The 14,850-nt window shown below is 33.3% G+C and overlaps 1 protein-coding gene across 1 annotated transcript; it reads left to right on the top strand.

Annotated features, from left to right (window-relative positions):
- The first annotated feature begins 5,805 nt into the window (after window positions 1–5,805).
- On the top strand, window positions 5,806–13,595 carry LOC118443231 (uncharacterized). The gene is made up of 11 exons (XM_035869873.2): window positions 5,806–6,061; window positions 6,326–6,548; window positions 6,786–7,093; window positions 7,371–7,630; window positions 7,825–7,873; window positions 7,958–9,450; window positions 9,523–10,876; window positions 11,103–11,165; window positions 11,645–11,883; window positions 12,627–12,695; window positions 13,189–13,595. The coding sequence occupies exons 1-11, from the start codon at window positions 5,806–5,808 to the stop codon at window positions 13,546–13,548; spliced, it is 4,674 nt and encodes a 1,557-aa protein (XP_035725766.2). The 3' UTR covers window positions 13,549–13,595.
- Window positions 13,596–14,850: the final 1,255 nt, after the last annotated feature.

Genomic DNA, 14,850 nt, shown 5'->3' with positions numbered 1-14,850 from the left:
TCTAAGTTATATAGTTGTCCTTACAGTTAACAAATACATTTATATAAACGTAAATATATATCTTAAATGTCATCTAAAATGTGAATCGAAATGCGATTAATTTTATACGATCAAAATATGTATCAACGTTTACAATTTATCTTAATCAGAAGTCTAGACACCGAGACTACAGAAGATGTGTTTAATGATATTTAGTTAATATTCAAGAAATGTTACATTTTCTGGAAACATAAGAAAGACTTGAGATTAGTTCATCCATTATGAGATCTTTCGAAATCTTTATATTGAAGTTGGTGGGCATTAGTTTGAGCATTATTGTTAATATAAACTTTTCTTCTTATAATTTTTAGGATATGTATTCACTTTTAAAAATTATTACTTTCTCCTTGAGCAAATTTACAATCATCGAATTTAAAATTGAGGATACCCAAAGATTCCTTCATCAACGTATAATCCTTAAGGATACCATTGAGTTCGTTTTCAAAATCATGCGAGTTCTCAACCGAGACGGTATACTTATTGACGTTTTTCAACGTACCTATCAATTTGTTTTCCAATCTTGCATCGAGCGTTTTCAATTTTTCGTAAGAATTCTGTAAATCACCAATTTTCGTTCTAAAATCAGAATTTGTCTTTCTAAGGACCGTGAGTTCGTCCTTCAAAGCGATTTTTTCAATCTTCAGGTTATTCACTTCTTGCCGAGCCTCGTCCAATCGTATTCCGAGAGTTTGCTTCTCGTCTCTGAGCTTTATCAACTCGATCTTAAGAGCTTTCAGTTCATCGAGAGCACGGCGAAGCTCATTGACGGTTTTGTCTTTATCAGTGATCGCAGCATGCATGCTATCTCGCAAAATATCAATTTCAGCTTTCAAAGCACCGTTAACAATCTTCATTCTCGAGAGAATGTTAGTCAATGCATCAAACTTTTCTTTTAAATCCAGACCAGGTGTTAAAGTCTCCTGATTTGCCTCGCTTGGCGATACAAGTTGTTGAGAGTTTGGCTCGACTTGAGTTTCGCTCTCTTGACTTTTCATAGAAACTCTTCGAAATTCCATGATTTCTAAATGATCGGACCGTTTGTCTCTACGAGTATTGCTTTTAATTCGAGCCAATTCGATTTTGATCTTCGTATTTTCGATTCTTAAATTAGTCAATTCTAATTTTAAACTTTCGTTCGCTAGTCTCAATTTTTTCGTATCATTCTTCTTCTTTGACTTGCCCTTGCCCTTGATTTTATCAGCTGATCTTTCATATTCCATAGTTTTTTTCTCATTTGTCTCGTACAACCTAGTATCGTCTTCTTCGTTAAATTCCAAGTTTTGCAGTTGTTCAAGGAACTCGTTCGAACGAGCTTTCAACTCTTCGTTCTCCGAACGTAAAGCTTCGTTGCTAACTTGCAGACTTTTCGCATGATTATCAAGTATTCTGTACTCGTTCCTCATTTCGTTGTATTTCCCATGCAATTCTTCGACTGTTCTCCTCAGTTCGGAATTCCTAGATTTCGCTTCGTCAGATTCGATTCTCGACTTATTCAATTCCACGGAAAGATATTCACATTCGGTTCTCGTTTTATTCAGGTGATCCTTCAACGTGAAGTTTTCTTCATTGAGTTCCTTCGTACGCATCATCAGGTGATTCTTTTCCGTTGAGATCACGCGTAGTAGAGCCTCCGTTTCGTTATTCTTCATGGTCAATGCATTTAGATCGTTGCTGAGCGTTGAATTTTCCGTTTGAAGATCATTGAGCTTCTCGTTGGTTCGTTCAAGGACACTTGCAATCTCGTTGGAGCGTATTTTCCAATTGTTTGCTTCCTCATCTAACGATGACTGAATTATTTGGAATTTTGCCACTTGCTCCAAAAGCGAATTATTTTTCATATTCAATTCGTCGATCATTGATTTAATTGACTTTCTTTCGGCTCCCAGTTCTAAGATTTCACCCTTCAGTTTGTTATTTTCTTTATCGTAACGATCAACTTTAGTTTCTAAAGTTGCATGTTTAGATAACAGCAATTTGTATTCTTCATGAGTCTCTTCCATCACACTCGATCGTTGTCTCAGCATTTCGTTTTCTGAAGTTAAACGTACGACGTCGAGCTCGATCTTTTTACATTCAGAATTCATTATATCGAGTTTCTCTTTCAGATCATTTATCGTATTTCTCGCTTCATTCAATTTACGTTCTAATTGTTCACGCAAATTTTCTTTCTCCGACGTTTGCATTGACTTCTTCAATTCTTCGTTCAATTCTCTCGATACTGCTTCTAGATTTCTCTCAAGTTTCAATTTTGACGCACGAATTGTAGACAATTCCTCGTTTCTTTCCTTCAACAGTTTATTCATTTTCTCGGTTTCCATGAATAAATTCTTTTTATCGTTCCGTAGATTCTATAGTAAGACATAAATAATGAATATTTATACGAAGTAACATATATACGATTAAGGAATCGTTACCTGTAATTGTGTTGTCGAATTATTCAATTCGGCTTTCATTCGTCGCATCTCTTCCAGCCGATTTCTCGAATCCTTTTCAAATTCGTCGATCTCCTTGCTAAGGTTCGTATTTTTCTCTCTCGTTTTCTCCAATTCCTTTTTACCCCATTCGAGTTTTTCATTTAATACACTCATGATTTCCTCTTTATTCGATAATTCGACTTTCGACTTGACCAACAATTCTTCCAGTTCTTCGATTCTTTCCAATAATTTCGTGTCGTTGCCAGAATAAATGGTACCTTCTAAATCCCTCGATTGAGAACACAATTCGTCGATGAGTTTTTTCAATTCTCCGAGCGTTTTCGGCTGAGACGTTCGTGGATTATCTTCATTTGGATTTGTATCAAATTCGCTGATCTTTCCTTTGCATCTCTTCAATGTCTCTTCCAACTCTGTTAATCTCTTAAAGTACTCGAGACAGCTAGTACCACCTAGTTTACAGTTAGCCACGGGCTCGATCTTCAAGTATGCAAGCTCGATATTCGTTTGTTCTATAATTTTCTCTAATATTTCTACACTTTTAACGTAATCCTTCTTCATTTTCAATTTCTTCTCGTCTTTACATTTTTCCATCAGAATTAAAGAATTCTCTAATTCCTCGTGCAATTGTCTTAGGATCAATCGAACTTCGACAATCTTCGTTACGTAACGAAAGCAATCAGGATTGCCAGTAGTTATAAGGGCACGTCGATCGTTTCTCAGTTTGTTTCCCAATTCGTTCATCATCTTATCGATCTTTCCAATTATTTTCATGTACATCCAAAAGTCGAAACTATTATTCCAAGAACTAACGTCGAGATTTTTCTTAAGATAATCCACGTTCATTTTTAATCGTCGTAAAATATTTTGGAATTCAATGATCCTCTTACGATAATTTTCTGGATCGCCAGTTTTGATTCTTAACATGGCTTTGATCTTATCGATCTCGTAACGCAATTGTCCATTCTCGCAATTCGATTTGTAAAGATCCTCGTTGGCGTTCACTAATTCCTCTGAGAGATTTGGCACCGTTACAGCAACTCTACCTATGATATCCTTAAAAATGATCTCCATTGTACGATCGCCACTTGCAAATTCTCGTAATTTCGATTTTAATTGCCCGATAGTCTCGATATGCTCATTGCCATTCCATCGTTTCTCTTCGGCTTCTCGAACTCGTCTCTTCAATCGTTGAATCTCATTATTAAGACGCTTTTTCTCATTGGCGAATTTTTCTTTAATCTTAACGATATTGTCTCGCAATTTGCACGCAGTCCCTCGCGTTATATCGTTTTCCGCTTTGGCCAATGCATTTCTTAAATTACTTATTTTCATCTCGAAGCTATTGCCACTTTTAGTAGACATTTTGAATTGCTTCGTAGTTTCAGTGAGTTTATCCTTTTTTTTTTTTTTTTCTTTTTCCTTTTCTACGTTCTTCTTTTCGTCAGTCTCGTGTGATCATCTCGACGAAGTTTTATTAATAATCTTTGAAGGTTAAATGTTTTAATTTTATTTCTTTCTTCTTTGCGAACAACTACTATTTTACTTTCCTTTAATGATTTCTCGCGAGAACTCACAATTCCTGTCGTACCTCTCCGTGAATTTATTTCCTTTATTTGAATTCAAATCGATAGGGTTAAGTGTTAGTCGAAATTAATTACTTTTTAAATTCTCTCTTCCTTCCCCGGTTAAATATACTTGTATGATTAACGTTCTGGGAGATTAGAGAAACGAGCAATCTCGATGATATCAGGGATACTTCGCATTTCTTCAATCATTTACGTCAATTCGTAGCTGTTAAATTGTTAAAAATGAAATCGGCTCGCTTCGGTGGTAGATTCACTTTCGAACGATAATGCATTGTGACTCTTTAGCGACACTTTTATTCTCTCCTACGAGAGAGAATTTATATACGCTTGAATTTATAACTCTTGGCCAGTGATTTTGATAGAAATGCCCGAAGTTTCGTATAATACGTTGAAAACAAAGTTCGATCATCGATCTTATTACATCTCGTTCTTCTCTGATAGTCAATGATAATCGATCGATTATTATTATTTAAAATAAAAGTCAGTTGAGAACATATTAATTTATATACTTATCACTCACGTATATGTTTTACACGTCGAAAACATTTTCTTCGTAGTTCGCAATTACTGATAGAATTTAATTGACGATGTATACCGTTCGATAAGATCTTCGATGTAATCGGACATGACTCAAAGTACTCTCGAAGCTCTCGAAAGCAAAGGAACGAAGGTATCGTTTTCCAAGTTACTCGATATCGGATCGCGTTATAAGAGACGATAGTATAACGAGAAATTGCGAGAAGGAGCGTGTTCAATGAAGCGAAGAGAATTTAACGCGAAGTCACTGTGTCGCAAACGTCGATATAATTCTTCGTTCGGAGAAATGAGGAAAGTTACGTTCTCGAGAACCAGAGAGTATGATTTTTCGAGGGATGAAAAGGCACTAGGCGCCTTCGAGTCGAAAGAGAGAAACTTTTCAGGCCTTTTTAATTGCCCCACTCACAATCAGATATGATGAAATTTTGTTCTTTAAGAATGAGAGGTTTCTTTGATTCCTTGCTCGATTTAAACCAAATTTTTAACAAACATTATTTCATTATATTTAAGTTCTTCGGACGGCACATGATATAGAATTTTTGAAAAAAGGTAATTAATTTAATGACGATGAAAGAAATGAACACAGATTAAACTTTATTATCCGTAATTATCAATATATTTTTAAATTTAATTATACTTCAAATTTTATAATTTGATAAAGACAATTAATTAAAAGATTATTAATATCTATTTCTAAAGTCAAATTATTTGAAGAGCTTGATTTGAAATTATTTTATTATTATAAGATAATTTTCTTTATTATATCCATCATTAAGATACTATATTTTTATTGACATACTGATACAATCTTTTTTTTTTTATGATTAAATCGTATTAAAAGAGTTCATGAATATGAAAAATCGAGGTTATCGATCAATCGACATCGTTAATCGATAATAAAAGGATAACGCCTATATTTGATTGACGTCAAGGAATCCCTAAGATTTAATGTTATGTTTTTATCGAAAAAGTTATTCATGCCGACATAGTTTCGCAGCGACGTAGTGTGTTAGGCTTTTTCCATGATAACTTAAAATTCTCGTGCAACTCACTCGCATCGGTGATTCGACGGCAGTGAGAGCAATAAAAAATATCTGAAGTGTGAGGGTGTAACCTAAAAAATTTCTTTCCCTTTTTTATTTTAACTCCTTCTTTAATCTTTTTCCTTTCTTTTTTCTTTTTTTTTTTTTTTTTTTGATTAAAAAAGAATGGCGAACCCAGGTATTTGTCCGTGTGGATGCGACATACCACCGTCTCGTATTTCCTTACATTCACCGAGCGAGCCATGCTGTTGTTGCGTCTATGATCCTTTCAGTGATAATTCGAAGGAGTCAGAGATTCGGGATCTTTCGTTTGCCTTAAAAAAGCTTGCAGTAATGCGCTGCCAAATGAAAAAATGGCGGATGGAGAGACTTCAGCTTGAAAGCGAAACTAGGTCTCTGAAACAAGCTCTACAATCATTCGGTACCATCATATCTTGAGTGTTGCGTTGAACAAAGATATATATATATATTTTTTTTGTTTTTAAACTATTTTTATTTTTATCTTAATTTTTTTCTTAGGGACACTCGTTTTCTCTCTCTCTCTCTCTCTCTCTCTCTCGCACTCTCTTTATTTGTCTCTTCTTAAATTTTAGCCTGTTTCGCTCGTGATTATTCGTTTCTTTTTTTTATGAAATAACTAGAGAAACATTTGATTTGATCGAAATAATTTCTCAACGCTTTGTAGGCGTTGATACGAACGTCGCGTTAAAACCAGATCCTCTGATTGTGCATTATCGCCAAGAGAACGAAAGACTACAAAATGCAAATGAAGAGCTCAAGGAAAAGCTGAAGAATCTCGATGAGAGTCTTGCCGAACGTGAGTGTTGGGAGGATCCTGAAGAGGAGGTTATATATGTCAGGGAGAAGATGAAAACGTTGAAAGAACATTTCGTTGCTGAAAAGAAACAGTAATTTATCGTTAACTATGTTAATTATGTAACATCAGATTAATAAAATGTCAAGTAGTTGAGTTAATTAAATTTTATATAATGGTGATGAACATTTATCCATATTACCTATATATATTATTATTATTATGTATACTGTTATTAGTAATAGTAACATAAAGTAATAATTATATATTATATATGATGTTGAAAAATAAAACATGAAAAATATGTGTTCTAAAATAAATTTCATTATAGATTTAGAGAGAAAATAAGCGAACTGAAATTGAAATTGGCTGAAGCGGAAGATGATACTTCTTGCGCAGCTTTGAATCGTCTCAGAGCGAAATTACGAGAATTGATGAAGAATGGTGAAGAGGCGGACCGGCAGGTCGCGGATGTCGTCGAAAGGTCTATGGATACGATGGTTGATCTTTCGAAAGGCTGCGAGGAATTGAAGTTAGATAACGAACGACTTTACCGGTTATTGAAAGATCTCGGTATAAGTCCAGAGGAGATCGATGAATATCTGAAGAATCTTGCCGATGATCCTGCAATCTACAAAAGTAAGATTCCTATTGATTTTTCATTATTCTCGACGAATCAATTTTATGAAACTTCTGCTGGTTTTTTCTTTTTTTTTTTGCTTTCTTCTTCTTCTTTAGTTTTTTTTTCTTTTTCCTCTTTCTTCAAAGTTAGGAAAAATGTTTATTCTTTTTTTCTAGTTCAACAACGTTTTGATTCTATATTTAATTTGTCGAGTGAGATAAGAGATTCTGTTAAGTAGTATTAAAAGAAACGATAACGATAAGTCGATGACAATGAGTTTCTACGATGGCGTAGAAACGATCGAAGATTCACCCCAGAACAAGTTGCTGAATCTAGAAAAAAAACTGAAAGATTGTGAGGAAGCTATGAAAGGTATGAGGGGACAGCTAGACGAAAAGAATACCATCCTTGAGTCTTTAACGAAAGAGTTAGACCAAGAGAGAAGATCTTCTATCGCTTTTGCATCGGATCTCGATAAGGTTTCTGTAAGCTATAAGACTCTGATGGAAGAAGTAATTGCGGCAAAGACGGAACTTCAAAGAAAAGACGAAAAAGTAAGACTTTGTTATCTCTCAATCGTTTAACTAGAATTCCGATTATACATTATTAATCTCCTGGTGTAGTTTTAATTTTTTTCTTTTTTTTTTTTTCTGTTTCTCTTTTATTTTCGTTTTACTTCTTATCTCATAAAATATATCTTGTATATTTAATAAGATTGATTATAATGAATTTCATATTATTTCTTCAGATATCCAATCTCATTCGTGAACTTCGACAATCGATGATTGATTTGAGCGGTACGAATGATAATAATTAATTCTTTGTTATGGACAAAGTTTTAACATTATCGTGATGTGTTTTATCTCGTTTCATTTTTATAGATTTGAATAAGGTGCAAAGAGAAATGGAGGAAGTTAAGCCTCAACTGTACAGTATCACAGTTGAGAGAGATGAACTTTTGGATGAATTAGTGAAAACACGTGAGATCGTTGGAGAAAGAAATGACGAGATTATCAAGATCCTCGAATTGAAGGCAAAATCAGAAAAGGATTGCATTGCGAAGTTGGCTGATATGCAGGAAAAAATGAATGCAAAATTGTCGGAGGAAACGAGTCTGAAGAAGGATATCTCTGATTTAGAGAATGAACTTGTACGACTTCGAGGCATGACACAAGATGTAGAAGAGCAACGGACACTTAACGAGGAGTGTTCGAAGAAAATTAAAGATTTGGAAAATGAATTGACTTCATTAAAAAATATCTTAAATAATTTGAACGATGAAAAAGATAATTTAATTTCGGAGTTAAATAATATGAAGCTCGAAGGGGACAATTTGAAGAAGCTACTTGCCGATGAAGAAAAATTGAAAAATGATCTTAGTAATAAACTCGATGCAATCGAAATAGAGATGGGAAACTTACGTAACGAAAATTTAAATCTCGCCAATCAATCGGAAGAATTACAAAGGGAGAAAGAGAGGAAAGAGAAAGTTGAGGAAGAAATTAAACGTTTTGAAAGTGAACTTGATTCAGCGAGGGCTCAGAAGGAGAAGGCTGAAAAGGAAAATGCAACATTAACCGAGGAACTCGCGAAACTTGGCGAAAAGAACGATAAATTAATAGCAGAAAACGAGTCACTCAAGAGAAAAATAGAAGAGCTCGATGGCGTACTCGAGGCGTTGAATAAATGTAAAGAGGAAAATAATAGTTTGAGAGGTAGGATAAACGAGTTGGAGTCTATAAATAATGCATCGAAGGAAGAGAGTGAACGAGCAAAGGCGGATGCTGAGAGGATAAAGAACGAGAGTATAGCAATGAAGGACGCTCTTGATAAAATGATAGAGGAGTTGGATAAACTTAAAGATGAAAATGAACGGCTGAAAATGCAAAATGACGAGAATAGTCGGCTTAAGCCCGAACTAGAAAATTTGAGGTCTGCTAATGAGGCTATCAGAAAAGAATCAGAGACGTTAAAGGCAAAGCTGAACGAAACGTTGGATGAGTTAAACGCTGAGAAATTGGCGAGAAGTAACGTTGAGAAAGAATTGATGGCATTGAAGAACGAGTTAAAGAATTTGCTCGATAAGATCGACAAATTGAAGGAAGAAAACGAAGCTCTCAAAGAAGAGAAGGAAGAGTTGAAGAAGACGCTCTTGAAGTTTGATGATGACATGTCAAAATTGAAGAATGCCAATAGGGATTTGAATAAAGAAAACGAAACGTTAAAGGCTCGAATAGCCGATTTCGAGGCAAAGATTATTAAATTGGAAGAAGATATAGACCACTGGGAAACGGAGAATTGTAAAATCCATTTAAATGTTGAAAAGTTGAAAGGGAATTTAGAGAAAGCGATGAAAGACTTGGTCGAATGTCAGGTAATGATTCTCTTTGTTCTATTAATTTATATCAAAGAAAATGTGAATATATGCAACTTGGTTATGTTTTAGGTAGCTAAGAAATTATTGGAACAACGAGTTTTTGAATTGGAGGAGGAAAATTCGAAAGTTCAGAAATACAATGAAGACATACTGTCCAACCTGGATCATCTAAAGAAGTCTCATGAACTCGACGAATCATCGAAAGAAAAATGCTTAAAGGATCTCAATAATACAAGGGAGGAGAATAACAGTTTGAAGGATGAATTAACGGCATTGAAGGCTGAATTATTGAAACTTAGAGATGAGAACAAAGATCTGAAAATTTCGCTCGCAGATACTATGAAACGGTTGACGTCGGCCGAAGCTGAAATAGAACAGCAAAAGGCTGAGATATCAACATTGAGAACTGAGAATACTTCGATGAAAGGGGAAGTTGAGAGATTGAAGGCCGAAAAGGAGAAATTCTCGGGAGAAGCAGCCAAGTTAGGAGCGGATTTGGCGAGGTTGCAAAACGAGAACGACAACCTAAAGACCGGCCAACAGAAGCTAGAGGAAGATTACGGTAAACTTCGAGGTCACGGAGATGGGCAAAAGATCGAGATCGATAAACTGAAGTCCGAGTTAGCTGAGGAAAGATCGAACATTGATAAACTGAAAACAGACTTATCTTCTTGTCGAAAAGAAAACGATGAAATAATGACAGAGTTAAAAAGGTTAAAAGAAGAGAATGAAAAGTTGAAGAGTGAATTGGAATCAGGTAAACAAATTTTATTAGACACGGAAAGTAAATTGCAGAATATAGAAAAGAAGATATCGGAGATGGAAAAAGAGAAAGTTAGTTTTCTCGATGAGTTGAAAGATCTAAGATCGCAGATCAATAAACTCGAAGGACAATTGGAGAACGAAAAAAATGCTAAAGAATCTGCAATAAAAGATTCTCTGGTTTGTAAAGAAGAATTGGCTGCATTGATGGAAGAATTGACCAAACTGCGTGCCGAAACGGGAAAATTGCAAGCTGAAGCGGACACATTGAAAGCCCGTGCAGCCGATGAGATTAAGCTGCTCGAAAGTAAACTTCAAAAAGAAGCAGATTTGAAATTGGACAATGAGAAATTGAAGAAAGATCTTGCAGAGTGTAACAAGATGAAGGATGCTGCGTTGAAGGAAATAGAAACTCTACGAGGTCTTGTTGCTGAACTGGAGAAAAAATTAGATCAATGTCAAAAGGATACGGAACAATTAAGATCGGACAACGATAGATTAAAGAATGATATTAGTAAGACACGTGAAGATCTTAAAGCATTGGATACGATTAATCTTCAATTGAAGAAAAAAATGGCGGATGATTTAGATGCTTCGAAAAAAGAGATAGATCAATTGACATTGAAGTCGAAGTTAGAGTTAGATACTCTAAGAAAAAAAGGTCAGTTCTTATCTATATCAGGTTTATTACTAAAGTTATTTAAAGTTCTCCTTTCTTTCTTTTCCCCTCCCCTCTCTCTCTCTCTCTCTCTCTCTCTTTGTCTTTTTCTCTCGATCTTCAATAAATTTTGAACATTTCGATGTAAGAATTAAGTAAAGTAATAGCATCTATTGATATTATTTAATTTCATTGTTTAATTTAATAAAAGATAAACTGATGATTTTAGATGATAGTGATTTTATAATCCCGATCAAGGCGTTGAAGGAAAAAATAGAACAGCAGAACAACGGTAAGAGACGTTCAAAGTTCAAATAGATATTTTCCTAGTATGTAAGAATTTTAACGAGCCGAACGATAATGATCACGAAGTATTCGAAACTTTTAATTGGCGACGAGTTTGATGCTTCTGAATAAGTCTGTGGCTTTGCGAAGTTAGAAACGACAGATGCACAAATACAACTTCCAGGAAATAATGTCGATCTGTAGCAGTTTTCGAGAGAATGTTCTAAAGTCACGATTTCGAGTTCGAATTTCAATTACTGTAATTGAATCAAATTTAATTCCAACTTAAAATTCATATTCTTAATTGATAGTAAAGTTACTTATCTATTTCCCATATCTATTTTTCTCTTGGGAATCAAAAGAAAAATAGATAAATTCATTAAAAATGTTTCCAAATGTTCCATTATTTTCTTAAATAACGATTTAACGATAAAAATCAACAATAAAATCAATTCTTTGTTCTTATAAATCGATTTATTCGAGTAGGTGTGAATTGTTTGAGGGATTACATTATGTTTTTACTTGGAAAAATGGAAGAAAAGCCAAAAATGGTTTCGTTCTTCGAAGAAGAGGACGATGATTTCGTTCGAAGATTAATTCCACCTTTCGATGGATTAATTCCGATTTCCCATGAACTCTCCAATAATATTTATCGTGCTGAAATCGAAATACAGGAATTGGATGATTTACGAAAACCTACGACGGAGGATGAAGTTTTGGAAGAGGTTAGTGAAACGTCGATAAATATAATTCATAATTTTTTCCTCTGTCGTAATTATTCTATCAAGAGATGTAAATACTCATTTAAATATTTATCGATATTTTATAATCAAAATTTTGATATTGCAAAAGAAGTGTCTAAATTAATTGCAGTTATTGTTCTTCTGTTCGCGAAGGTTTCAATATATCAACCAAATACTTTATTTAAAATTTGAACATCAAATCTTTTAAAATATGTACGGTAGCAATGGAATGTTTATTTTTTGCGTATGACCTTGGGATAGAGAAAAAAGAAAAAAAAGAATAAAGAAATTTCATCATGTGTACTTAACAATTTTAATTTTGAGGAATTCGATATATGCACATTTATTAATATTTTATGTTGTAAATCAGTGATTTTGATAGCCTTTAATTTTCTACTAGTAGGTAGCGCGTTTGCATATCCATTCTTATAGCACGGTATCAGAAGCTTTGTTTACGAAATGACGTTTAACGTTACCAAGCACAGAACACAAATCGTGTAATTACAGTTATTAATTAGTTCGTGCAGATCCAAGCGCTTGGCACTCTCTGACGCTGATGTGTCGCCATCAAGCCGTAATAATAACGTGCAGTTGAGAAATATCTATTATTATGCGATATATATATATATATATATATATATATATATATCGTTGTCTACTGTAAATTTTTATAATTTTATTTTTCTAATGTTGCAAAATGAAAACTTATTATAATAATCATTTAGAAATTAATGGAAGACGAATTGCTCGAAGAGGAAGAAAAGCCTCCGCTCGATGTCGATGATTGGTTAAAAGTTAGTATACATATTAGAAATAAGATTAAAATAATAATTATTGAATATTTAACTCTCTATAATCTGTATTTGTGTTTGTGTATGTAGATGTATGTATGTGTGTATACTATATATGCTATAGACATATTAAGGATGTATCTTTATATTTGAAATTTTACTTTATTTTATCGCTAATAATTTAATTGTTATTCCATATTTGAAATTTCTAATGTTTATGAAGCAAAAGTTATAGTATAGTATAATTTTATATTAATATTAGTAATAATATAATTTCCACATTATATTAATATTTGTTTAAATACAAAAGACAATTGGTTTATAGAGAGTTAATGTAATAGAAATAAAAAGTATGTAATGATAAATCATACTTTTTATATGGATTATATTAAATAACCAAATTCATCATACCAAGCTATTCTTTAAATGTAAATTTTAATTAATTAAAAGTTAATGGAAAAGTGTAAGTGTAAGTAAAAATAAAATTTCTTTTCAGTCATTAACACTAACAGAAATGGCGGATCTTCACGATAAAATTTGTTTACTAACGTCAAGTATGGTTCGAGACGATCGCGATGCACCAACTTGCATTAGAGCTTTTATCGGTCCTTTTCCCGGACAAAGTCCTTCTCAAGAAGATTACGATGTTTTGAACAAAAGAATTGCAGCGCTACAAAGGCAAATAACCGAGAAACAAATGGAGGCGTCTTGGAAGTTGCAGGAATTAAAGAGGGCTCTTCGTTTCGAGCAGGCGAATCTTATACGAATATCCGACGAAATGAATTTAGAGAGAAAGCGAAATCTGGCTCTTCAGCTTACTATGGACGATGGGATTCTGACTTCGGACGAAAATTAGAACATATTTATGTTCAGTGTATTGTTGTTAATATTTGTGCCATTGTAATCACCGGTATGATTTCGATCAAATAAATATCATAAATCTTTCGAAATAATTACATTGACGTATTTATATAGATATATAATATAACATTACCGAAATAATATTCTGTTTGTTTTATTTAAAATATCTTTTTTCTTTTTTTTTTAATTAAAAATAAAATTAAAAGAGAGAGAGAGAGAGAGAGAGAGAGAGAGAGAGAGAGAGAGAGAATACTACCTAATATTCTATACTCTAATAACAAGTTTCTAATTATTTTTAAATAAAATAGAAATATTTTAAATAAAACATATACAGAATTTTTTCGTTTCGAATAATATGTACATTCTATTTGAATTGAAGATAAAATGTTTATTTTTAGAAAAACAATTTCTCTCTCTCTCTCTCTCTCTCTCTCTTTTTCTTCATCAAGTAGTTTCGCAAAGATTACGAAAAACCTATCATGAAAGTCCGATTTAGTGCTTCATGCGATTGTGGCTTTCGATTTCGGAAGAGGAGGTTGCGAGAGATTCGATCGCGATTAATTCAATTGCATTGGACTTTGGTGGCTGGGTGTGGACGGAAACGAGACTGGATACGAGAGTGGTAGTAGGCACATCGACGATGCTTTCGTAGTGCGTTGTTCTGCACAATTGGAAGCCGACCGACAAAGAGTAAACATATAATCGAAATACGCCAATGGATCAAATGTTAAATGTATTGTTGTTGGGATTCGTTTAACTGACGTTTCAATCATTTTGAAATCGAAACAGTGCTCATGAAATTTATTTGAGGATTTTCGATTACGAATACGAATCTTATTACTACTTTAATTCCCTCTTCAAATTGTCATTCATTTATAATAATCTTTGATACGATAAAAAAAAAATATATATATATCTATATATAATATGTAAATATAGTTTTCTCTTAGATATGACAAATATTAATGCATATTAAATTTATCAAAAAGTTTCATCAATATTGCCATGTACGATTATTTTTATATCTTTTTATAATTTTTTCTTTTTTTTTTTTCTTAAACATCACTTTTTACGAACATCGACGAGTACAACGTTTTCTCTATTTTCACAATTTCACAAATAATCTGTTTTATTTTCACAACAGTCTTTTTTTTTTCGCTTGCGTAAAAGAAAAAAGTATACGATGACGTAGATGAATTTTGTCGGTTTCCATTTTTTCTTCATAATAAAAAATGATATTACGTTGTTACTTAAGATAATTTTTTAAATTACAATAAAATCATTTCTTAAATTTATC

Source organism: Vespa mandarinia, chromosome 9 (genome assembly GCF_050613455.1).
Source record: "Vespa mandarinia isolate Hongniang chromosome 9, ASM5061345v1, whole genome shotgun sequence".
NCBI classification, from domain to species: Eukaryota; Metazoa; Arthropoda; class Insecta; order Hymenoptera; family Vespidae; genus Vespa; species Vespa mandarinia.
This window is presented reverse-complemented; position numbering and strand designations above follow the sequence as displayed.

What these genes read in the sequence shown, in the direction of transcription:
- LOC118443231 (XM_035869873.2), top strand. Translation starts at nt 5,806, where the DNA reads ATGGCGAACCCAGGTATTTGTCCGTGTGGATGCGACATACCACCGTCT. An exon ending in TGATCCTGCAATCTACAAAA is followed by an intron (nt 7,094 to 7,370) that starts GTAAGATTCCTA and finishes ACGATGGCGTAG; the next exon opens with AAACGATCGAAGATTCACCC. An exon ending in AGATACTCTAAGAAAAAAAG is followed by an intron (nt 10,877 to 11,102) that starts GTCAGTTCTTAT and finishes TGATGATTTTAG; the next exon opens with ATGATAGTGATTTTATAATC.